Source organism: Cricetulus griseus, chromosome 6 (genome assembly GCF_003668045.3).
Source record: "Cricetulus griseus strain 17A/GY chromosome 6, alternate assembly CriGri-PICRH-1.0, whole genome shotgun sequence".
NCBI classification, from domain to species: domain Eukaryota; kingdom Metazoa; phylum Chordata; class Mammalia; order Rodentia; family Cricetidae; genus Cricetulus; species Cricetulus griseus.
Genome location: NC_048599.1, coordinates 109,007,142 through 109,033,900, shown reverse-complemented (window position 1 = coordinate 109,033,900; position 26,759 = coordinate 109,007,142). Strand labels below are relative to the sequence as shown.

General features: G+C 40.6%; 1 protein-coding gene across 2 annotated transcripts in view; it reads left to right on the top strand.

The window, feature by feature from the left end:
- The window catches only part of Csrnp3 (cysteine and serine rich nuclear protein 3), an 81,007-nt gene extending 75,420 nt beyond the window's left edge, over nt 1-5,587 (top strand). For both annotated transcript variants that reach the window (XM_035446366.1, XM_035446365.1), the window contains 2 exons: nt 1,295-1,591; nt 4,535-5,587. In XM_035446366.1, the coding sequence (XP_035302257.1) occupies nt 1,295-1,591; nt 4,535-5,587 (1,350 nt within the window). The remainder of the gene's footprint in view (nt 1-1,294; nt 1,592-4,534) is intronic.
- The last annotated feature ends 21,172 nt before the right edge of the window (nt 5,588-26,759 follow it).

The window sequence follows — 26,759 nt, the reverse complement described above, 5'->3', positions numbered from 1 at the left end:
TAAAATACTCACAACACTTAAATAGATAGCTTTTGAAAACACACCTCAGGGCCCCTTCACAGTGTATCTTAGGAAGCACTTATTCTTGGGCCTTTCTTCTGTGGAACCTTCTCTACAGGAGGGCAAAATTATACTTTTAGTCTTGCTCTGCAGTACATTCAGAATTCGACAATGGAAGGCTGTCCAATAGTAAACATCTCTATCTAAATATGGACTCCTTCTCTAAAGATGAAAGCATAATGTCTGATGTCTCTAGAGTATTTTCACTGTCTAGTGAATGATCTGTCAAGATCACCAGGCATAGTAATCACCATAATTAATGAACTAGGAAAGCAATAAATTAAATATCTTCCATATTTAGATATTCTATGATTTATTTCTTATGAAGCTTCTGCCTTTATTACTGGGCTCCTACACACACACACACACACACACACACACACACACACACACACACACACACACACAAAATATCTTGCTCATATTCAAGAAAAACTTCTAAATGTTTTGTATGAAGGAAACAATAGGTGTTTTAATAACAATAACAGATGAAATACATATCCAGGGCTTACTGATGGACAAGATTAATATAGAAAAGAAATTCAAATAGGCACAGCCATCATGAGTAGGCAGGGAATGAGTGGTCACAAGAGCTGTTCTACAGAAAGCAAGCCTTTGAACAAAGGTTTGCATGCACTCCTTTGAGAATCCCGTTTATTGTTTCAGACTGGGTTGATGAGTCCTTGCCAGCACTAATCTTATTGAGAGCAAGCTGACCTGGCTCATTACATCTCTCAAGCCCTCCTTCTTGGAGTGTTCTGGGGTGTTTGTGATCCTGGCAGCACAGTGAACCCTATGTCCTGAATATGTACTTTTGCTGGGGCCTGAAAGACAGACATATTATTCCAAGGACATGATGTTTGCTGAATAAGGTGGTCATGACTCCCACTGAGATGTGGTCACCTCTGATCCAGGGCACATTTTCTCTGACATCAGAGATATCACCATGAGCTTCTGGGCATTGGTGTCTGTAACCTCTGGTCTGTTCAGACTATGGCCACTCAAGCTGTAATTGCAGTCATTGACATTAAGAGGTTAAGAGTTGCTTTGACCAATCGTCTGTGAGCAGAGCATTTAAAAAGTCAATTGTTTTGACATCACTGTTCTCTTTCCTCTGACTTCTGTGGTTGCACAGACTCTGTGCATGACAGCTGAGCTCATCCCCAGCAATATTGAAGTGGGGACTTTGGACTCTGCCCAAATGACATTCTTGTTTACTTCCTTGTGTTTCTAGATGACTAAGAATGGCACAGTGGAATCCGAAGAAGCTAGCACTCTGACAGTGGATGACATTTCCGATGATGACATTGATTTAGACAACACAGAAGTAGATGAATACTTCTTCCTACAACCCCTGCCCACAAAAAAACGAAGAGCCCTGCTGCGTGCCTCTGGAGTGAAGAAGATAGACGTGGAAGAAAAACATGAGCTGCGAGCCATCCGCCTGTCTCGGGAGGACTGTGGCTGTGACTGCAGAGTGTTTTGCGATCCAGAAACATGTACCTGCAGCCTGGCAGGCATTAAGTGTCAGGTAGGGATTGGGATCTCAGGGCATCTGAAGAAAAAATGTCACATGCCACGGCAGAAAGAAGCAGTCATTGAGTTTTTTTTTTTTTTTTTTTTTTTTTTTTTTTTTTTTTTTTTTTAAACCTGGAGAACAAAATGCTATAAAGAAAGACACATAATTTAAGGGGAAAGGAACCCTAATTCATGGGCATTCATAAAATTCTTATCCATACTGTGTATACTGTGAATGGCAGCTCAAACTGCAGCTGAGGCAATTGAAGGCATCCCCCCCACACCCCACACCCCCCCCCCCCCCCCCCCGCCCACTCAATCTGTCATTACACCAGTTTATTTTAGTTTTTTGTTGTTGTTGTTGTTGTTGTTGTTTTTTACATTCAGTCTGGTAGAGGACATTGTGTGTTCCATTTGAGTTCATGTTTTCTGGTCCATCCATAGGGTTTAAAGTTTACCACCAGTGATATGAACTACTGGAGAAGTTCCTAGTCAGACAGACCTTAAAAGATGCAATTGCATTCTTACCTTGTCTGAAATAGGCATCCCAGGAAAGAACTGTGCTCAATGTCATTTCTGCAGTGATCGGGTTGAGATGCTGTCCAACCCACAGTGGAATCTAACCAGACACATTTTTGTAAACAAGGTTTAGTGGGGTACTGCCACTGTGTTTATCTGTTACTGTGATGGATTTCACTCCTCAAAGTACTGCGACGACATGGCTGCAAACCCCTAAATGTTCTCACACCCTTTTGGTGAAAAATTAAATGAAGTTACAATGTACAGCATGTGCTCAGGGCTGCTAAGCTTTCCTTAACAAGAAAAGGGGTGTGTCTTTTTATGGCAATAAGATTGGATGGAGGAATATGCGGAAGAAGTAAGGAGAGGACATTTTGCAATTTGGGAATAATCTCAAAAACAGTGAAAAGTCTATCTCATTCCACAGCGCCTGCAATTTAACTTTACATGAATAGCAGGGGTAGATAGATAGCCTCACCCACCTCACCTGATGATTACACTTTTTAAAGCTTCAACTTTAAAACTAATTAAAAATAAAAGCAATAGTTTACCAATTCCTGGACAAGGTGATTCTCTGGTCCTGTCCATTTCTAATTCACCAGAGCCCTGTGATTCGTTGCCTGCTCATACTTCATGCAGGAACAGCTTTATTCATTTAGAAAGAGAAAGTCACTGAGGCAACTGAAAGCAAAGGATGGTTCTCTTCCACTCAGCTGGTGAGAACACATTTGCTCTTTCCATTCCCTCTCTCCTTCTCCATCCTGTTTTGAATATAGTGCCTCGTGGGCACAATAGGCAAGTACTCTGCCCCCACTGAACTAATGTTGGCAAAATATATTATTTTAAGAAAGGGTTTTACTAAGTTGCCTGGGCTGGTTTCCAGCTAACAGGCCTTCTGATTCCCTGCTGTTACATTTATTGGCACTGGGCAAGTTCATTTGAGTTGGGCTTCTATTCTAACTGGGAAACAGTCAAGGGTCTTACATCCATGTATCAAGGATGTAGTTGTACTTTCCTTTGGGCCACCAGCTCACAAATAACATCACAGAGACTTATTATTAATTATGAAATCTTGGCCTTAGCTTAGGCTTTTTCCCAACTAACTCGTATAACTTAACGTGTTTCTATTGATCTGCTTTCTGCCATGTGGCTCCATTACCTCTCCTCTGTACCATATGTCTGACTTCTTCATTGTCTTGATGGCATCTCCACCTTCCTTCTTCGAAGCATTCCTCTCTCTCCCCAGAACATTCCACCTGTTCTCTCTTGCCTAGTTATGACCATTTAGCTCTTTATTAAACCAATCACAGTGACACATCTTCACACAGTGTAAATAAATATTCTGCAACATTCAAGTGTAGCAAGCTTTCTTGTTGGACTATCTTTGGATCACCAGCCCCCAAATAACGATACAGTGACTTATTAATTATGAAAGTTTGGCCTTAGCTTAGGCTTTTTTCCAATTTGCTCTTATAACTTAATTAACCCATATTTTTTAGTCTACATTCTGCCATATGGCTCAATTACCTCTCCTCAATACAGCATGTACAACTTGCTCCGAGTCTGCTATCGAATCCTGTGTGCCTAGATTCCTCTTCCTCTCTTTCCCCGGAAGTCCCTTCTATACTCTCCTGCCTAACTATTGGCCATTCATCTTTTTATTACACCAATCACAGTAACGCATCTTCACCAGTATAAAAATATTCTGCAACATAAGGGCCCATCAAGGCTGTGAGACTATAGCAATATGGCATTGTGTGACCCTGAGTAGTGTCACCCCAGATACCGTTAGAAATGCCAGTCATTTCTTTCTTTTTTTTTTTTTTTTTTTTTTTTTGGTTTTCTGAGACAGGATTTCTCTGTGTAGCTTTTGCAGCCTATCTATCCTGGCACTCGCTCTGGAGACCAGGCTGGCCTCGAACTCACAGAGATCTGCCTGCCTCTGCCTCCCGAGTGCTGGGATTAAAGGCGTGTGCCACCAACGCCCGGCATCAGTCATTTCTTAAGATGCAAATGAAAGAACATAGTAGCATCAAGGTGGTGTCATAGAAATTAGATTAGTCAAGGAGCCTGGGAGAATAGTCTGTGTGTGACTTAAAAGTGGGTGGGACATCAGAATGTAACAGAAGAGAACCAGGATTGCAAAATGAGAACAAAATCCAATGCAAAAAGAGAATGACAAGTAGTGGAAAATAAGAAAGCCCTGGAGGGTGCAGTGAAATTTAAATTCTCACTTATATCCTCAACCCACTGCTCTTTGAAACATACATTTAAAACCAGCTCATTGATAAGTCTTCACTTCCCTGTTATTCATCATTGGCTGTGACATAAGTAGAACCTGAGTGCATTACTTAATTCAGAGTAGTTGTTAGAAAGTCCTTGGTTTTATTTGGTCTGTAATAGTTCCATGGTGCTAATCTGTGTTCTTCCTTCCAAGGTGGATCGTATGTCTTTCCCATGTGGCTGCACTAAAGAAGGCTGTAGTAACACAGCAGGTAGAATTGAATTTAATCCTATCCGTGTCCGGACTCATTTTTTGCACACAATAATGAAACTTGAACTCGAGAAAAACCGAGAGCAGCAAATCCCCACGCTGAACGGCTGCCATGGTGAGATAAGCGCCCACGGTGCTTCCATGGGCCCCGTCTCTCACTCTGTAGAATATTCCATCGCAGACAATTTTGAGATTGAAACCGAACCCCAGGCTGCCGTGCTGCACCTGCAGGAAGAATTGGATTGCCAAGGAGAGGAGGAGGAAGAGGAGGAAGATGGAAGCAGTTTCTGCAGTGGAGTCACTGACTCGAGCACACAAAGCTTGGCCCCCAGTGAATCTGATGAGGAGGAAGAGGAGGAGGAGGAAGAAGAGGAGGAGGAAGAAGAAGATGACGATGATGACAAGGGAGATGGCTTTGTCGAAGGGCTCGGAGCCCATGCTGAAGTCGTGCCTCTTCCTTCTGTTCTTTGTTACTCTGATGGCACCGCCGTTCATGAAAGCCACACAAAAAATGCTTCGTTTTACACTAGCTCTTCAACTCTGTACTACCAAATTGATAGTCACATCCCAGGAACTCCTAGCCAGATCTCTGACAACTATTCTGAAAGAGATACTGTCAAAAACGGTGCCCTTTCGCTGGTGCCTTACACCATGACCCCAGAGCGATTTGTTGACTATGCCAGACAAGCAGAAGAGGCATATGGGGCCTCCCACTACCCAGCTGCCAACCCTTCTGTCATTGTTTGCTGCCCCACTTCTGAAAACGATAGTGGGGTGCCCTGTAACACCTTATATCCTGAACACAGGTCCAATCTTCCCCAAGTGGAATTTCACTCATACTTGAAAGGCCCTTCCCAGGAAGGGTTTGTCTCCACGTTGAATGGCGACAGCCACATTTCAGAGCATCCTGCAGAAAATTCTCTGAGCCTTGCGGAAAAGAGCCGATTGCACGAGGAATGCATCAAATCCCCCGTGGTGGAGACGGTCCCGGTTTAGTTGCTCCAATTATTCTATTATAGGACCAAGTCTTCTATTTAAGGCACTGTATTGCATTTGCTGGGCTCATCATTGTTTAACCTGAAGACCAAGAAAATGTGGACTGTGATTAATCTTCCAGACAGTGTTTCTTTCCCTCCTTTCTAGCTTCCCAACTGTGGCGTGGCACAAATAAAATACAGTCGCTATGGGGATTTTAAACAATTTTGAACTGTTTTGTTAGAAAATGCTAAATTAAAAAAAAATGCATATCTCACAGTTGCCTACCTGTCAAACTGTGTGAAACCTGCCAAGCTATGCAGATCATAGCTCCAAGTTTTAGGTTATCGGGCCTGTGCAAGATTGTTAACTAAGACTAGAAAATAATCAGATTTAGAGTCCTAATTTTCCATATATCTGAAGATGATGGTGACTTTTTAATGTAAAAGTAATTATTGTAAGAAAAAGATTGAATCGTTTTTTTGTGTATTTTATTTATGGTAGTTTAGAAGTCCTGCTTTGATGAAAATGAACAGCATGTTCATTGAAGCTGCAGTTGTGATAGCTAGCACTACAGAGCATGCCCAGGAGGATTTGCACCTGGAACCCGCCCACGTTTTTATGATCATGAATAGCAGATTTGCAAATACTTTCTTAAGGACGACATAGGCCTATTTTTGCTATTTGGGACAAATGAGTCTATATGTGCAGGTCCTTATGCAGTTTTCTCTGAAGTTAAGAGTTAGGACAATCCTCTGCTGAGGGTCCAGTTCACTGCCCTCCCTCCGCTGAGAAAGATGGAATTGCCTTTCTTTTAAACAGTGTCATCTTGTTTGTCAGCTTAGACAGCACCTTTAAACTCCACCCCCTCCATCAAAATGCACTTTAGTGCCCCTTCATGGTACCTCGTGTGGGGTGGGGTCTCAGAACGCTTTGAAATCAAGTTTTTTTTTTTTTAATGATAAAAAAAAAGTTAACCAGTTTAAGGTACATACAGTAGAGATAATAGGGGATACTTGCAATGGCATGAAGGAAAATGACTTGTTTTCCTTCACCATTCTGAGGACCTAACTCAGTAACATAGAGGAGGCTAGGAACAAAATCAGAAGAGCACAGCCTCAGAAACCAAGCTGTTCTACATGGTGATCAACCCATCTCTACAAAAGCATGAGATTTCCACTTAGTGACTAGCTGATTGAAGGCAGGCCTGCACTCACATGGTCATGAGGCCTTCCTTACCTTTCTGAAGTGTTTTTATTGGTCTTGCCTAGGACAGTAAGCACCACAGTCCAGAATGCATTGCAAGGCGCCTACTTCATGGTCTCTTCTTAGTAAAGGGAATGCATAGAAAGGAAACTTGCACTGCTGCCTCTGGCTTGTCTACTTGGTGCCTGGGAAAACTTCAAGCAACCCCTTTTTCTGTAAGCTTAAGTAACTATAGGACAAGTGCTATGGTTTCCCCCATGCAATAATTTTGCTGAATCCATTTCCCAGTTTTGACATCCTATTGTTACATTATTTCACAAGTTTTATGACTATTTAAAATGCAGACATACCCTGCTATGTAGTAATTGCATCCCTAATTTTTTTATGCCTCCTAGACTTGGGCATTAAATATCTTACAGATTTCAGTTCCTTACAACGTACTGTTTTATTTGATCAAACGCCAATGTGCTTAGAGTCCTCCAGTGAGGAGGAGTCTGTATTTCAGCTCGATGTGGGGAAATAAGTTTGCTTGTGGAATTGGTTCCTGACCATCTCTACACCACCTCAAGGACAAATCAACACTAATTATTATTAGCATGAAAAGCACTTTGGGTTTGTCATGCTCTAGAGAGCAGTAGTGGGGTGTGGGGCTGCTTCTTTTAGTCGATTGCTGAGGCTACTCTGATGGGAGTGTGCTCTGACTGTGGTAGTGTGACCAGAGTTATCTGCAGTGTTGCCCTTTTGCGTGTTTGATCTCCAGTTTCCCCGGCCCCTGCCTACACAACCTGAAGAGCAGGGACTCGAAGAGAAAATGACAATAGGCTACTGTTCCTTCATTCAAGCAAATGGAAGAATTCCACTTTTGCTGAACCATTCCAACCTCTGGTGGTCATTCTTAAGGCCAGGGTGTGAGGAGGCACAGGGCAAACCTGACTAGGGTAGAGTTGAAGGGAGTAATGACTGTCCAGTTCCTCAACCCTTAGATATGTTCATTTCAGTCCAGCTTTTTGTTAAAATGCTTAAACCCTGCCTTTTTGTGTTCAGCTGGGTTTCTCTTTTGCAGCTTTATTTTTTCCCAAAAGGACACTTCAAAAACAGAGTTTCCTTCCTCTCTCTATTCAGTTGGGATAGAAAGTCTCACTCTGCTAAGGATAATTACCTTTCTAATCATGAAAACAATCATTCCAATTCTTCACATATCTAAATAAGGCACAGACATCTCTCGAAAAATCATAATAGGTACAGGCTACGTATTTTAACAACAACTAAAACCCTACATACTTTATCTATTATACACACACAAATACAGAATACACATGTACCATAACCTAGAGTGCAACAGATTTTAGGTAGTAGCTAGTAATGAGTACATGCTGTGTTTTATCTAAAAATATAGAAGAAAGTTTTGATAGCACTTGATAGACAATACTGGATTAAAGTTACAAATAGTGTTAATGAGGAATTATCTCATTGTATCTTCCTTTCCCAGGAAAAATCGAGAACACAATGATTCCTCTGGATTGTTCTTCCCATTAATAGACCCATTCAATAAAAATCTGCCACATGCAAGGCAAGTGCTACAGTGATTTCTGGTTTTCAAAGGGAAGGATGTAGTTGGATGCAGCCAGGTTGAGACACTTTTGAGTCTTTGCACCAACGCACAAGGGTACGACCTGTAGCTGTTGCCTTGCTTCTATGGTATATCTAGCGAATTAGTCTTTTTGTGTGCTCAGCTTCCAAATCTTGCACTATCAATGGCAAAGCCCCAGTGCTTCAGACCCTATTTTTTTTTTTTAAAGACTTGATTCCCAGCTATACTCTGGCCAAACTGATTTGCAAATCAAGTGGTCTGATCAGCCTCATCCCCTTTATCTTTTTTTTTAAATTTTCATTGGTTAAAAGAAGTCAAAGACCATTTTAAGTCCCCCCTCCCATGTATTGACCACTAATTACTAAAATATAGGTTAAAATCCAATTGTATCTTTTTTTTTTCAGTAGATTGAGTAATAGACTTCTTGGAGGTCAGTCTTTGTGAGGGAATAATGTTTTTCTCATTATGTCATGCCAACCACATATAAAAAATCCAACATTTCCTCAAGTGATGAAATCTGTATAATCACATGACCCAGCAGTATGGTCTCCTCTAGCATGCTCCTACAAAACAGTACCAGTTATAGAAACCTGCCACAATTTTCAAGACCTGCAGAGGTTATACTGATTCCGTTCTAGGCAAATTTTGATTTAGTTTTCATTAAACAAGAGGATGTACCAAAATTTATTTCCTAATCAATACCTCACTTTTTAATTTTACCTTCTACAAGATCTTAATAACTTAGTGTTGATCTTCAGAATCTGTTAAATATCCAGTTTTTTAAACAAATATTTATTGAACACTTCCTATGTTGTAACAGCTGACTTGGTAGCAAAAAGAGCAGAGGAACTGCATATTTGGCAGGATGAGGATGATGGAGGGGTGGCATGAGATGGTCAAGCCTGGTCAGATCCATTTACACTGTCGCCAATTCTTCTCATTCTTCACACACTGCTTCTAAAAGGAGATGATTTTCCCTAAATCAATGGAACTTACTGCATTCCCCTGAAACTTAGAAAATGAATTTGTATTCAGGGAAAGGATGTTCATTGAGTTGTTTCTTGGCTGCAGAGGTATCTAAGAAAATGTCAAATGTATGCCAATAAACCCCCACCAGTTTTGATTCATATGGAACCCAGAGAACTTTTGAAGCAATGTGGGGCATGACTCTCTTGCTCATTTAAACAGACTTTTAAAATTGTAGACCTCTACACCAAAGGTATTGCCTAGAAGCAGACAGACGAGAGAGGTCATTAGTGATCCTTCCTTTCAGCTGTAGTTACAATCCAGTGACAGTTTAGAGTCATTATAGATGACATATAAAATGACAAGTGTAAATGGAAGGCATCTTTATGCTCTCAAGGTCAAAATGACCATAATTTGAAATTGTAACTATTTGTTGTATTGTTGCCACTACCAACATTCAAAGCGCAAGGTTTGCTCTCTTCTACTTCTAATACAAAATAGAAATTTCTTACTGTATCCTTTTCCAAGAACTGTGAACTTGTGTTGGAGTCACGTAAATGTCACAGCTTTGTACCAACAGTTCAGCTCATTGGATATTTTTGGTAGTGTGACACACTTTCATTGAATGAAGAACCACAATTTGAAAACTCACTAAAATTGCAAAAGAGACAGGATAGGGGTTCAGATGGAATGTGAGTTTAGAACTGATAGTACCTGCTAAGAACTATGAATATGTCTCAACACACACACACACACACACACACACACACACACCAAATGCTAACTGACTAAGCAGCTAGCATTGTTGACAAAAGGAATTTAGAAAGAGAATTCTTCTTTAACAAATGTGACCCTGAAACAGTCACATGTAAGCTTTGCCTCAGTTCCTCTCACACCAGTACTCCTCAAGCAAGACCATGAGACCCAGTGTCTTCTAAACAACATGGGTGTATTTCTCTTTCGTTGCTCATCAGAAACTTAAACCGGAAACCTTTGTACTACCTGGGTTTTCTGGTGGTCAGTAATAGGGCTAGTCTAACTGTAATCTGTCTTGCCTGCCATAGGGGTTTCCACTCTTAGTGGTAAATCAGATAGAATGAGGAAAACTGGAAGAGTAAGAATGAACCCCAGAGCCTAAACTGGATGCCTTTTCAGTATGCTGTTTATAAGAAAAATGTTTTAATGCCCTTAACATAGAAGCTGGATCTTTACTGCAAGCAGATATTTGTTACGCATGGAAAAAGAAATCACTTCCAAGATTTATGTCCTGTCGGGTGTTTTCTTTCCTTGACACTACTCTTTCACTATGCAGGACTATTGCTTTGTATCTGACCCTTCATGCTTGCTTACATTTCAAGAAAAGACAATTCTATTGTTATTTTATTTCATCTTTCACAAAAGCTGGTGGGACCAGTCTTGTAAAGGAGGTTGATGATCGATGTTATTTTAGGCAGTGTTTGTTCTCAGTGGGCTTGCTGGAATTCCTCAGACTATCTCATTAGCATACTGATAGCAAAGTCAGTTCAAATTATAGTTTTTGTCACATATGCAAGGTTGTCTAAGTATTTTTAAGGGTAATGCATATTGATTAGAAAGTACTATAAGGAGATAAATTAGGTAGAAATCAGCCTTGCTTTTGTCAAAATTGATTTACATGACTTTATAGATTTTTAGTTGTGGTGTTAAAATAGCTTCATAGTTAAATGTCTTATTTCTTTATAACTCTTTTCCAATTTTTTTTTTGGTCTGGCTTGGAATGAGCCTAAAAGTTATTTATTAATAAATACCTGGAAGAAAACGGAACTTTAAGGTGTCTCTTTAAAAAGTATTTACCTGTATCATGTCTTACTGCACACAAAATCAAACTCTTCACCCTTTTGTCTGGGTCATGTGCCCCTAAATAAAGTAAATAATGTAGCACATTTTATCCAGTATTGTTTTGCCTTTATTTTCATGCTGGCCACCAATTTTTCTCCCTTTTCTTAGAAATGCCATCAGTATTCAAAACAAATTCAAAGAACTATATAAATTATAAAAGTTTATTTAAATATGAAGAATGGAAAGTACTCATTTTTAAGTCTGAATTCCCCTAAAGAGGAAGATAATATCTAAAGCTAGGAAACAAATTGTTGCCCTTAAAAATAGTGTTTATACTTGAGTAATGGAATGGTACCCAAGTGGTATTTGGACTTGATAGATTTTAAATTTTAATAGCTGCAAAAGTCATCTAGGTTTTTTTATCATCACAATTAATCACAGTCTACTGCCAGGGTAAATCATCGGAACCCTGATTTGTTAGGCTCTAGTCATGCCCAACAGGTAACTTAGGACAGCTTAATCTTCTTAAAGATATTCACAGAGGCCAACTAAGCACGAATAATGGGAGATTTGAGATTCTTCTGTATTCTTCAGATTGTACAGGCTTGAGGCTAAGAGAGCTCTCCAGAGGTCACAGGGCTTGTTCATATACCTCTGGGAAGGACTGTCACTCAGGCATAGCCAACAGCACAGATACCCATTTCTTCTTGACATCTCTAGGGAAGATGGTTTCCTTGGCAACACAATCCAGCTCTTTCAGGTTTTCTCATGATAAGAACATATCTTGGCTAGTCTTTCTGGATGAGGTACCTGGCAACAGTTGTGGTAATTTGAGCGATTGTACTGAAAGACTGTAGAAGTTGAAGTCTTCGTTCATCTGATGATTATTACATAAGGCAATTCTCCAAATGTCTTAAGAAAACAAATTTTAAAAGAAAATGAAGGTACACATCATATAGCCTGCTTTTGGAAAATAAGGCATTAGGCAGCTTTTATTGATTTATATTTGCTTTTTAAAAATTACTGTCATATCAGTGAGAGTGACTGGTTTAGATCCCAATTGAAAACATCAGAACTAGAGTCAAGTGATTTGACCTTATACTGTTCAATTCTCTGAAAAGTTACAATTTTAAAATGAGATGAAAAGGGGTATTTTTCTATGTGCTTGCTTGTGAACAAATACCTTCTTGTTAACCTTCCCTTAGCATAAATAACAAATGAGAATCTAGACGTTTTCTTCTCCTTCTGGAGAACATGTGATTGTGTGAAGTATCTGATCATGAATAACATTGACTCCAAAGAAACACTCAGCCACCATTTGATCCCAGCCTGTGTCTATGAGGATATTATGTAAACAATGGCTGTTTGTATTCTCACAAATCACGAAAGTGATTTTAAAACTTGTCATCTTGAAAAGACCTGTAAACTAAAAGAGTTCTGGAAAAGGGTGATGTTTGTTTTAGTTTAGTTTTTTTCTTTTCTTTTCTTTTCCCTGATGACATCACTTGACCCAGACACTCCCTGCGGCTTTCAGAGCCTTTTTCTGTTTGCCTGCAACTCAGAGAGAGCACCAACAGGAAGTTGAGGACCACCCTGGACAACAGGGTTTCCTTTCTGCATCTCAATATGGCTGCATTTCCCCACCTGGGCGTTTGTGTGAAATGACAGCCACATCCGTGTACTTGGTCCCTGTGAGTAACACTATGGGGAAGTGACCCAGTGACACTCTCAGTTAAAAAAAAAAAAAAAAGAAAAAGAAAAAAGAAAAAAAAAGTTTCTGTAGAATGCTAGTGTAATGAATGGTGAATAAAATCTGGCCTATGTTTTAATTGACTCTAGGCACCTCAACAGAAAGAAGTCTGAGGCATAGTTTGTGAAACATGTTTCAAAAGTGTTTGATGATGTATAATAAATGCTAGACAATTACAGTACAGAAATAGTAAAAGGAAAAACCCAAACCTGTAGATTACATCTCTGTTCCTAAGAACTCAGCCTTTGTTGTGTCTTAGTAATGTCTCTTTACTTTCTCTTTAGTTTACAGCATTTTGTGTAATTGCCTCTTAAGATAGAACTATTAATACCTATGTACTGATTAATGCCTGTTAATGCAGAAAAGGCACTTTGCTATTTCAGTGTGTTTCCTTCAGTGTCACAGGGTATATATGAATTTGATAGGGAAGGTCATTTGGCATTGGTCAACAAAACATTTTCCACATCTAAAACCCACATATACAATTGTTGTCACCCTCCACAGTGTCTTTGTCTTGATCATAGTCTTAGGCATCAACCGTGTCTCCACTTGCAAGCTGCCATAGGAACTCGGTACATTTGAAAACCCGGGTAAGATGTAGTGAACTGAACATGTGGGTAAATCACGTGATCCCAAGGACTCCTGTACCTTCTGTCTGTGTTGAACCATCCATGCATTCGGAATGGTCCTTTAAGAAAGACAGTCTGTTAAGGGTACTTGTTTTGGGTGTTTGTTTTGGGGCCTGTTGGAAGCTGGCAAGGGGGAAATGCATCACTAAAAACTCAGAAAAGCCACAGCACTGTAAAGTACATTCTAACATTGATCAATTGAATTTTGTCTGTCAACGAATCTGTACCATTTCTTTTACCCAATAGATCTTCATCACTGTTATATGCATTCTGATGTCTTGTAATGTTGAAAGGGAAGAAAATGAAACTACAATCCATACAGTCATTTTACAGTATGATGTCATGTTGTTTGTCACAGTTTCTAGACTGATTTTTTTTCTTGTGTACAAGTTATGACATCAAAGATGCCAAAGGGGATATGAAATAAGCTACAATGATATCCAACAGAATTTAACCTGGACTTTATGTTGTAATAATTTATTCATATTAGCTGTAGTCTTCTGTATTTATATTTTCAGTATTTATTATGAATGACATGGAAATTCCTGTATTTATTGTGGCTTTTTTTGTTGCAGTGTGTGTATGTATGTATATATATATACATATATATTACAAATAAGCATTTTTAAGTCTGATCTTTAAGTTTCTTTTATTAGTGGCACTTGTATTGTGCTGTACTTTTTATTATTATTGTACAATAGCTTGTCCATTTGTTTGCAACAGAGTAAAACTGGTTTCTAAATTGTAGATCCTGTTGGATTTTTATTGTTATCTGTGTAAAACTGATGTTCCTGTGTCCTAACCGTCAGTGTTTTCTGCCCTCCTTCACACTCCTATGCCTTCCAGGACACCTGTATTGGGGACTGGGCAGATAGATTCCATGGTAAAGTGCATGTCCTGCAAGCAAAGGGACTGAGTTTGATCCCCAGAACCCACATAAAAGAGCCAGGAGTGATCAACACACTGGTAATTTTAGCCCTTCAAAGGCTGAGACAGGCGGGTCACGGGGGTCACTGTTAGCCTGCCTGACATAATTGGTTTTAGGCCAGTGAGAGATCTTTTCTTTTTTGTTGTTGTTTTTTTTTTTTTTTTTTTTTTTTTTTTTGGTTTTTCGAGACAGGGTTTCTTTGTGTAGCTTTGGAGCCTATCCTGGCACTCACTCTAGAGACCAGGCTGGCCTCGAACTCACAGAGATCCACTTTTTGTTGTTGTTGGTGGGTTTTTTTTTTGTGTGTGTGAGATGTTTTCATTAAAAAATGAATAAACATAAATAAGTGAATAGTTTCTGAACAATGACAATGACAGTTGTCTTCACATACACACACACACACATACACACACACACACATACACACACACACACACACACACACACACACACACAGGCAAGCATACATATGAGCAAGCACGCGCACACACACAAAAACACCTCCTTCCACTGTCACAGATAACATTCTTAAAAAAGCAGTTTCTACAAAATGGCTCATTACATTATCATTTCAAAGATGTGTTAACTTTATGATGATTGATCCCAGAGTGTAAATGCCTACCACACTTTTCCTTCTCAGCTTCTCAACCCATTCATCAAGTAATGATGTGTAAACAAACATGAACACCAAAGGGAACTCAATGTAAATGAAATTTCAGAGGATGTTTTCACAACACCCCCCCCCCACTGTCTTGTAACTAAGTGTCTTTTTTTAATTCGGCTGTATAGGGTATTTTCCTTCCTTCCTTCCTTTCTTCCTTCCTTCCTTCCTTCCTTTCTTCCTTCCTTCCTTCCTTCCTTCCTTCCTTTCTTTGCTTAAAACCAAAATGGTGTGATATGATGTTGAAAACATGCACACACAAAGATTCTCATATATGCCTCTCTGCTTACAGATGTTAACTAAAATAATCAAAGCAATTTTATTAGGATCAAAACAAGAAAAAACTCATTTTTTTCAAGAGTTTATTTTTATTTTTTTTATTAGTTCAAATTAGGAACAAGCTTGTTTCACATGTCAATCCCTTCTCCCTCTCCTTCCCCTTACCCCTAGTCCTCCTCCCCCACCACCACCCCATCCAGCATCCACTCCCCAGGCAGGATAGGACCCTTAACGGGGGCTCCCCAAAGTCCACCACATCATCCTGGGCCAGTCCTAGGCCCTTCTCCATGTGTCCAGGCCAAGAGTGCATCCCTTCACATGGGATGGGCTCTCAAAGTCCCTTCTTACACCAGGGAAAAATACTAATCCACTACCAGGGGCCCCTAGAGTGCAGAGGCCTCCTCATTGACATCCATGTTCAGGGGTCTGGATCAGTCCTGTACTGGCCTCCCAGACAGCAGTCGGGTTGATGTGAAAGAACTCATTCTTAAACTCCCACCAAATGTAGGGCATGGCCTTCAATCTGGTTTCTTATAGAGGGGTACGAGAACTATAGTCTAGAGAGGTAAATAATAATACTCTAACTTTGGTTTGATCATGTTATTTAAATATTTTTCCATCCTTATCAACAATAAAATGAAGCCTATCTTCTTTGGAATGCCTTACAAGGTATCTGAAAGCCAGGTACAACTAACTCTTCTAACCTTTTCTCTTCATCACTCTTTTTGCTCTCCTGTACCCTGACCCACAAAATAGATTGCTTAGCTATTATATGTAACCCAGCTTTCCCTGTTTCTGTTCAGTCACCCCTTGTGTCTAGAATGTCACTCCCACTCTCTCATCACAACAGCACAATTCAAATGGCCATCGACTTAGTTTTCAGCGGAAGACTCTAGTGTCCCTTTTATCATGTTACCATTCTGATTCTCCTCCGAATAGATGACAAGCTTTGCTATGCCACAAACATACATTAATTAGCATATACATTGAACTTGTTCATAAACTTATTCCCTCCTCCAGAGTCCCTCGGATCCAAGGGGTGTGTGTGTGTGAAGTGAGTTACACTTCAGGAAGAAAGATTTTTCTTTTTCTTCTGTGTATGTCTCTTCAATACAAGGCAGTGGACTCTGTTAGGGACAGATCATTACAGATCTGGCTTGTTGGCTCAGTGACTAAACTCTTGCCCCACAAACATGAAAAGCTGAATGTGATCCCCAGAAATTGTATAAAGCCAGGTCCAGTAGCATACATCTGCAATCCTGGTGTTCCTACAGCAAGATGGAAGGCAGAGCCTGTAGCTTGCTACCCTGGAGTATTCAGCAGCAGAAAGAAAAAGACTCTACCTGTCAGACAGGGTAAAAGCAAGAAGGGGAAGGAGGGAGAGAGAAAGAGGATCAAAGGGATAAAGCCTTTCAGAGAAAGTGAGATACCAGCTTTCCATATGAGCCCAAAAAGTTCTAGCCAGGTGATAACTATGGTGTGTGTGTGTGTGTGTGTGTGTGTGTGTGTGTGTGTGTAGGGAATTAGGGGTTCCTTGAAGTAATCCCTTGATAACCTGAAATATCTAGGCCTTTCAAACCACCTCATAACCGTTCACTGAATTTCAAACTACAGAATGTGGTCTTCGATGACTTGGCACTCTGCTGTGGAGGACAAGCATGTGACAAGCAGAAAGCTGAGGAGTTTGTAGACAGCAATCTCTAAAGCTAGGACAGGCCCATCCTTACAGGGGGTGCCTTGGACTACCCCAACTTTGTGTCTTCCCATCTATTCCCCACATCTTAAATTCCAAGGAACAACACCCCCAGTATTCTGTAAGTCTCTCTTCCTGGGGCACACTTCAAAGAGCAGAGAAAGCATGAACCACTGCTCTTGCTGCTCAGGCTGCTTCTAGAAACACAACAGATTCTCATTCTACCTTTCTTTCATTGATAGTTCCCACTTTCTTGTCTTCAATTAACACTTCTTGCAGCCATAATGATGACCTATCTGGTGACATAATCTATGCCCAGAAGGCATGAATGTGAACTGCTTGCCTGCTCTCATGTGTAACAGCAGACATACCTCTTTCTTATGATCAAGGTCAAGTACCTGTGCCCAAATAGTAACTGTCTACCTTATCTAAAGTGCCTAGATGCAGCCTTCGATAAACTACTTGGTGCCTGGCAAAAGTGCATCCCCTTTAAGAACCTGGCCCATCAGCCTTTCGGAGCTTGCAAAGTTGTGGTAGAAGAAGCACATTTGCTTTTTAGTGAGTTCTGTTAAGGAAAGCAGTCTTCCTTCCATCTTGGCTTCTGCACATAGTGCTTTATACAGTGCATGGCTGCCTCTCAGTATCTGTGGAGGAACTCTTCCAAGATCCCCATGTATTTAAAGCCAAAATGATACTCAAGTGTCTTACATGCAATGGAGGAGTGGTATTGCATACACCCCCTGTGCATGTTCCCATATTATACAGCATCCCCAGATTACTTCTAATACCTAGCACAACGTAAATATTGTATAAATAGCAGCATGTTACATTGCTTAAGAAACAATGACCAAAAAAATCTATATTTGGGTCACAGGTATCTTTTTTTGTCAAATATTTTCCATTCATAATTGGTTGAATGCATGAATGTAACTGGCCAGAAAGGCTGGCTGCATTACCTTACAAAGGTTCTTGACCCAATGCACAAACTGCACCAGGAGAATAAATAGTACTTCATTCTTGCAGAGTGTTGCTACCAAAATTTTCACCTCAACTGCACTATCAATAGGCCTCTCTAGGAGTTATAGGTTCAGTAGCTCTGAAGCCTATAGCACACTCCACTGATGGCCCTCATGACAATGTGTTCTGTTCACACCTCCTTTTCTGTGAGGTAGTCCTGTCCTGATGTGAGGTTTTGTGGGCTCTCATATCAGAACACCAAATACAGAGCAAGCTTCTGAGTCCCCAAAGGTAAGAACAAGAAATTCATGCTTAGAATATTTTCAAAGATTTAGAAATAAACCTGAAATATTTCTGATCCTTCTAAGATATGAAGGAACACTGTGATCCATTGGTTATCTGAGTATCTCATTAGACTTCAGAAAAACAATAGCATCCCCAGAGCTCAGGATCAATCTCTGTGTCTGGAAATCTGTACAGATTGGCAGCAGCTGTGGTTTTATCCTCCCCGGTGAGAGGTAGGTCATACTTATAGGCCAGGCAGTGTCTTCATGTCTCCCTGACACCCAATCCCTGAGCCTGCCATGGCAACACTGGGGAAGCCCAGGATCAGGGCCAGCTGCTGTCAGCTAGCCAAGATAGTCAGCCCATATCAGTACTATACAAAACAGATGTAATATAAGCTTCAAGAATGAGCAACCATGCCATTGTAAATTATCTCACAGATGCATTTTAAAAGGAAATCAAGGTTGATAATATTTTATCTAAACTAATGTATATTTTCAATGTGCACTCAACATACAATTACTAGGAATGTTTTACTCATGTGTTACTATTTGGGAGCCAGTGAGTAATTGATACTTTGGTATATTTCACCTTGGAGCCATCGAATGTGCCTAGTGAATGCTCTGTTGGCTATCACAGACCCAGGGTGTGATTCATCTACTACAGGGTGTACTCTCTCGTAGTAGTTGACATATGATGCAAATGTATATATACTATGGTCATTCACCCATGCCATCCACATACTAGTTGAAAGACATCCTTGCCCTAGTCTAACAGCTTTCCTTTTGTGTCTCTGCCTGGTCAGCTAGGTTCAACCACCTCAGCCTGAGTTCACACATGGAAGAGGCACGTCTTCCACACAAATAGAATGTTCAAGCACACCACCAAAGCTGTCTGCTAGGTGTCTTCCCTGCCATTATTTTCAAATCTATTCCTGGATAAGTCACCCTTCACACTGGCTGGTCAGAGCAGTATTTCCGGATGTGACTTGTATAGAAAACTTAGAGAGGCTTACCGAGTCCTGTGCTTCCTCAGAATATTGGGGGCTGTGGTGTGATCCTCCCACACCACAGGAGCCCCGAAGTTTATACTGGTGAGGCAGTCCAGAATAAAAGAATTTATCTCTCGTCTTCCTTATTGCATGTGTTTTTACTAAAGCCACTGTCGTATTGGCAACATATTGTTCATCTGATCCGATCAGCACAATACCATTAAGGATGGAATTCTGTGAAATATCCAGAGAATTTAGATCTCTTTGTACCATTTTGTATGGAAGGACAAAACTAAATAGATGTTATACACAGGCCTGCAATCAATTTTGGATCCTCTTTTTCTAATTGGATCAGAAAGGAATACATTTGCCTAAATAGTGGTCGGATTCACATACCTGAAGTTCCTTAGCTTGCTTTAGCAAATATTCGCCATTTGGCACAGCGCCAGCAAATGTGACTGCCACTTGACTGAATTTGCTACACAGTATTCCCATTCTTCTGGATGTGGTAGTAAGCTTATAACCCCAGCACTCAGCAGACAGATGCAGGAAAACCACAAGTTCAAGTTCAGCTTTGGCTATACAGTGAGAGCTTGTCTTAATAAGATCGGGGGAGGTGGTAATAATAAGAAAAACAAAACCATAATCATTTTATTCTCTTTGCCATCTGTTTTCTACAAGGAGTGAAGGTGGGGATGGTTATTTCTATAACTTTGACATCCTTAAGGATACGCTTATTTCCCTCAATTTCTTTAGGATGCAAACCTGAGTTGTACTTACAAACTTGACTGAGGGTAGAGATGGATAGGAACAGTTTCAGGCTTCTGCTTGTCTTTCCCCTCCATTATGATCTTTATCATAAACATAACGTCCAGTGTGGGACTACAGATATATGAAATATACTAACCTCAAGTATATAGCCACGGACGTGTCCGCTGAAGAGGTTTGAAGACCCAGCAGTCTTCCTGTAAACTAGACCTTGACCAAGACTTAGATTATTACCTGGTTCTCACATGTCCCATAATCAATGGAAAGACTACAGTGACAATTCAAGTTCCTCAGTCAGTGTCCACATTGTTCCAGTGTCAATCAGCTTTTTAAATATGTGAGTGTTACTCTTTTCTCTCCCTCATTGTCAACCAAGCAAATGGTTGTGGGTTCCTTTTAGAAAGAACTGAGGATATTTCACGATGTGCACTCACTTGCTTGGTATGAGATGGTTTTCCTCCTAGGGAGCTGGCCTTTCTTTTGGCCAGTGAGTTCTAGCTATGAAAACTAACTCATATCTGCTAAGGTGGAAAAGTTTACAACACCTTATTGGGGTACTTACCTGGGCTAATAAATAGCTCTTAGTTATTTATTCTAACTTCTTATGTTGTGTTTAACTAAGAAATACCCTTTTTTTAAATTATTGTACAAAATAATGAATGCCATTAAGATATTTTCATACACCTATAATCATTATGCCCTGCTCATATTTCCACCTTGTAAGTCCTAAGTTGGCCTCACATCCACTGGTATACTTTTTGCACACACACACACACACACATCCACATACATACATTAGCAAACACAGGATATTTGCATGTTGACCCATTAACCTATTAACCATCTTCAACATGCTCTGTGTCTCAGGACCCCTTTGCAGCCACTCTGATTCCTTATCATGATTGCTTCCACCCAGCTTTAACAGTTAATTGCCTCCAGCTATCCTCGATTGAGGCTCCCATCATGTCATCCTGATTTGCACACCATAGCAATGAGGTCCACATTTCTAGCCAATGAGCGAATGATACAAATACAAAAGCTACCTTACCAACTGTGATTAAGGACCATTTCTGGCAGTAAATGTTATATGGCAATGCCTGGAGACTCATATGTGGAATCTGACATGCAAGCTGTTTATTTGGTTTCAGCACCTATACAAAGAATACCAGGGACAACAAGTCCACTCTTGATGTTCCTATTCTCATTAATAGAAGAATCAAGAACAGACTCAAACGGAAGCTTGACAGCAATTTTGTTAAGAGTTTAAAAGGAAAACTCATTGGACATTGGTGGCGAAAGCCTTTTATCCCAGCACTCAGGAGGCAGAGGCAGGCGGATCTCTGTGAATTCGAGGCCAGCCTGGTCTCCAGAGCGAGTGCCAGGATAGGCTTCAAAGCTACACAGAGAAACCCTGTCTCGAAAAACCAAAAAAATTAAAAAATTAAAAAATAAATAAAATAAAAGGAAAACTCAAGGGCAGACAAGCTACTATTCTTGGCAGCTACCTGGGAAGGGAAAAAAAAAAAAACCCTGTCATGTGAGTTAAGCCAGCATAAAGGTCTACCAGGTGGGGACAAGCAAGCACACAGCAAGGGTGGAGCTTTAGAGAAAGAGAAAGAAATCCCAAAGTACCAGAGACAGCAAGCACACTTAGGCTGCACTGTGACTACCATGTGAGACAGTAAAGCTAAGGGAGAAGTGATTTCGGACCCAACAGAACATCATGGCGGTTGTAGGGGCCGCATAATGGGTAGGGTCCTGGGAAACAAAAGTAACTTATCTCATTAGAGAGGTAATAGTTGCCCCCATCTCTCTATGATGGCTTAGATGAGCCTGACTTCCTGAGGGCTGGTCCCTTGTCTAGGTGATTGTCCTACCCACTGGAATGCTCTGTTTCTACCTAGGCCAGAAATCTCATTTTCTGGACCAGAAGGAAAGAGTTCTCCTAACAGTGGACTTCACTGCTGTTGTGATACAAATTGGAGAGGTAGGAAAGTGGTGCTGTGACCTAGGACTCACAGGTGTTCAGCTGAATGTCTGGCATGCATGGGAGTGGTTCCTCAGCAAGCCAGAACTGTATCATGACAGACCCTCCCCTGGTGGATCATTGCATGTGGGGAGCCAACGAGAGTTTTATTTGTGAGCAGACGTTTGCCCACAGCTGAGAGCATTTCTGAGGGTTAACATGGCAGTCTGGAAGGAATATCCCCAGCATATCTCTGAGTGATACAGCCTGTTTGTCACTCAAAAGAAGGAATAAAGGTGTGATTTTTTTTTTTTTTTTAATCTGGGAAAATCCAGTGTAAGAGTGAAGACACAAGTAGAACGTTGAACTTGGGTTTGAAAAACTGACTGTGTGTATTTACTGGTGCGTGGTTGGTCCTTCATAATACTCAGACTCACATGGGATAGGGAGTTGAATTCTGATTGGTGCAAATTAAGAGGATTTGCTTACTAGATTACGTTCTGAAGAGAGTGATAAGAGCAGTAAAGGAACTGGAGGCCACAGTAAAAGAAGACTAGTTAAGAGAACTGATTTTAGCATTGGATAATAGGTACCTAAAGATCGGTGAAAACATGCCCTGTGGAATTAAGGGATGAAAGCCCTGGAAGACAGAAGCTGCTATAATGTCAGAGGCAATTTTAATAATTAAAAACAAATAAAGCAATGCAGATATAAGGTTGGGTAAAGGCAGAAAGGGGTATTTCTGATCAAAGCAGCCATTACAGGCAGCCCTGGAAATTTCCAATTAATTAGATGTAAGACCATAAAAAAGGGACAAGAAAAGAGACTATGAAGCCAGTGCCCGCTCACCCAAATCCTTCTAAGCCACACTTGGGGCTTTTGCTATCATACAGCAAAGCAGTGAACAGCTTGTCCTTTTAAGGGAGTGAAGCAGCAGGAAAGTGGCAAGTGGTGTAGAGGGTGACTGTAAGACAGGAAGCAATTGTGAAGAGCCAAGGCTGTCTCACTGGCTCACCTCTGTTTGCAGTGCCTGGCTTTGAACCTGCATCAGGATGCCCTAAGTCCAAACCAAAAGAATGAAAGCCCAGCAAAGAACCGATGGCTATCTGAACAATGACGCATGGAAAATGTGCTCCAAAGATACGTCAAAGGTTCAACTGAAGGAATGAACCAAGGATGACAGATGGATTTCCTCCTTTGCCCCATTTGTCCCCCATGGTATGCTTGCAGCTAACCTGAAACAGTAAGGGAGGAGTGACTGGTGACTGGGGCAAAAGACAGCGAGAAAGGGTGAATTTAAAAGCCCCACTAATCATCGTCCTCAACGAGGCGCTGTCTGTCGAAATTTCAATACAAAGTCTCCAGTCACGTGCTTTTCTGTGCACAGGTTCCAGGGTCACCACCACCCTGCTAGTGTGGAACGGCTTCTGTTTCTTTGTTGCGTTCTCCCTGATAAAGCAAAGCAGTAAGCCAATTACTGAGATCATTCAGATGAAAACTTTACTTTTGCCTGAATTAGCCAGAGAATTGAAGCATAAACAGACCTTTTCACTTGACTGATTGAGATAATTGCTTCGCTTTGCTAGGGGAGACCTATCTTTGGAAGTCCGTATTTGGCCACCAAAACATGTTTGTAATATCCATTATCGACGTTTCTTGAAACAACCATGTGTGGCTAGTTGCCACACTCAAACGCCTGTCTGCTTGCTGCTTTTTAGGTAGCTGAAACAATGCAGGAAACAAGGGCATCTCTGAGAAACTCAGTTGCTTGAATTATTTCATTCTTGGCCATCTCTTCTGGTCAGTCCTGCAGAAGAGACCAAACAGCATCTAGGGAAGCCGGGGGGGGGGGGGGGGGTAGGGATGGGGGGTGGTGACTGGGCGTGTCGGTTCAGTGGAAAGAAAACACAAAAAAAGTGAGAATGACTTCCAGGTGCATGGGAACAAATGGCTGTTCCTGAAAGGACTGGGTAGGCGGACTTGAAAGAAACATGTAATTTACATTTAATATTGGAGGAGTGAGAGGAGTTCATAAAGAAACCTGAGCAGGAGCAGACAATTACAACAGCAGCGGAACTGGCAGCAGAGCCTTTGGCCAGCGTCCTAGGGAATAGAAGCTTTTGCTTAACGGCGTAGGGAGCTGGAGAAGACAAAATCAAAAAGCTCAGCCCCGGCGGCTTTTCCTACGGTGATTGTGATGGGAGCCTGGAGGGAACAACGAGGTCAGCAGTGGCCTAGAAAACCCACTGAACAAGATGGACTTTAGAAAAGCCTCGCAAATGTCAGGTCTCTGTAATCACTTTGTGATGGCGCCCCTTACTGGTCAACAAGCAGAACACCTGAGTTCCAGATCCTGAATGGAAATGGAAGGTTTTTCCTCAGGCATTCAGCGTTGTTCCTAAGTTCCTGTGTTTTAAAATAATAATGGTAGTAGTAATTTATTATTATTATTATTATTATTATTATTATTATTATTATTATTATTATCTAGAAGAGATTTTATTATTTTCTGAAAAATTAAAGAAAACGACAACTGTGGCTTTTAGACAACCCATCAGTTTTGATTTGATTTGTGTATTTAAAGAGTTAAATGCTAGGTTTTATCATTATAAAATGACTGCTTTGAAGTTTTTAATGGTACATCGCACAGATTTTCAAATGCATTTGAGGTGGTTGAATGAGACACGTATATAGCATAAAACTAATTTCAAGTAAGCTTCCCCCCCCACCCCTCTCCCCCGGCCCAAGGAGACTGTAATAAGGAAGTTGACATTGTTTAAAATAGCCACTTTGTTTTTTGGTGGCTATTGATTTATTGTTTGACATATTGCTTTAATTATGACAAATATCAATGCTCCCAAAGTGTGCCTGACATTTTGTAACAATCACAAGTCATTGAAAATCTATAATATTGAAACACAAAGGAACTGAGAAAATCAAACCATTGTATGTGAAGTAATAAAAACTGGGTATTTTGCTTTCACATTGTTCTGAAGGTCATTAAAATATCAAACAATCCATGAAATGTATCTCACTCATTTTTTTCCCCAACACACTTACTCACATTGTCACTGATTAAAAACAAGACCCAGAATATTTCCCTTCAAAAATTTAATATTATTGTACTGGAAATATCAGACATTCTGTGTGTCTTTTGTTATCAAGAAGTCTTTGGAGACCTAGTGTGTTACTAGTATCCCAACAATGCTTTCTTTTAGTATAAATCCATACTAAGACATCTTACCGTACAAAATAAATAATACGAGCATGAAAAATGTTCCCATCATTATGGCACTTCTTTTTAATTTCAGGAGATTCTGCCCTAGGTCTGTACTTTTGAACAATTTACCTTAAAATAGTTCATTTCAGGTTTTTCATTTTAGTGCACCATTTTACTTTTATGTTTCTGGTCACAAGATTCTAGATTGTGTTGTGGAAACAAGGAGCTTCCTAAGCCTCCATGGCATCAAATCTGGTCTGCCTGCAGGCCTGGCCTAAATGGGCAAAGCCTTGGACATGGTCTCATTCTTCTCAAACACTGGGGTTCACAGAGGTTTTGCCCCCCCTAGACATTGGTAGAGGAGGACATTCATGAGTGGTTCCTTCAAGGTTTCTAATTGGGAGTGACATGTGTCCCTTCCCCTCAAATATTGCAATGTGCAAAGTCAGTCACATAGGCACAGAACTGGGTTTTAATTTCTATCATTACAAATGATTTCCTACAAATACACTTTAATCTTTCATGGAGAGCAAAGGCAATAGGTAATCCTGCCATACCATGAGCTTGGAAAGAGGACAGAACCTTGACAAGAGAAGCACCAGTCACTCACACAGGAGTCAAGTACACGGACAGGATACAGTGCAATTTATGTTTTGATGTTTTTTTCTTAACAGAAAGAGGCCTGACAATTTATTTGCTGGTTAGATTTAATGTCTGAACTTCTTTCCAGGTCTTCCATTTTACTGAAATAAATTGAGCTTAAATTGAGCTCGTGGGAGATTTCACAGTGATTGACTGATTAGATTGTTAGGGCTACTCAGGATAGATGTGAGGCACTGGGGCAATGACATGGGAGCAGCTGCTTTCAGGTTTCTGGCCTCAGCTTGAGTGTTGTCATGGTGACAACTGCCAGCAGGAGCCTACTGGGAGCCCAGTGGATGCCTTGGCTACCAGGGCTCTGTATCAGACAATGTGCCATTCCCAGCCTTCCAGAAATAAGCAGAATGAACTCTTTAGCTGGGGTGCTCCTTGTTTACTACCTAAGGGATGATTTATTCTTGCTTGAACTACCAATTGCCCATTGTCAGTTCAGACAAAACAACTCTATTTTCTCCTTTTGCCTGTGTATGCCTCCTCTCCACTGATTTTCCATACTATACTTCTCTGTTTCCATTTTCAAGACATACAACTAATGCAGTTAAGTAGAGCATTCTCAAGTCATGATTTTACTTATAACAGAAAAATCAAAGCATAAACAAGTCCTCTAGCATTGTAGTGCCTAATAACAGACTGTCTATGGTGATGCAAGTTAGTGTTCTCCATCCATATGGTGTCCAACACACTTGCCAGTGGCTCCATATGAGGGGTCACTTGGTATTTGTCCAATACAACCAAGTAACTATTTCCTAACTGATTCTCTCTCTCTCTCTCTCCATGTAAGTAGCTCCATATGGGGCCAGGGATCTTATATGGAAAGCATAATTT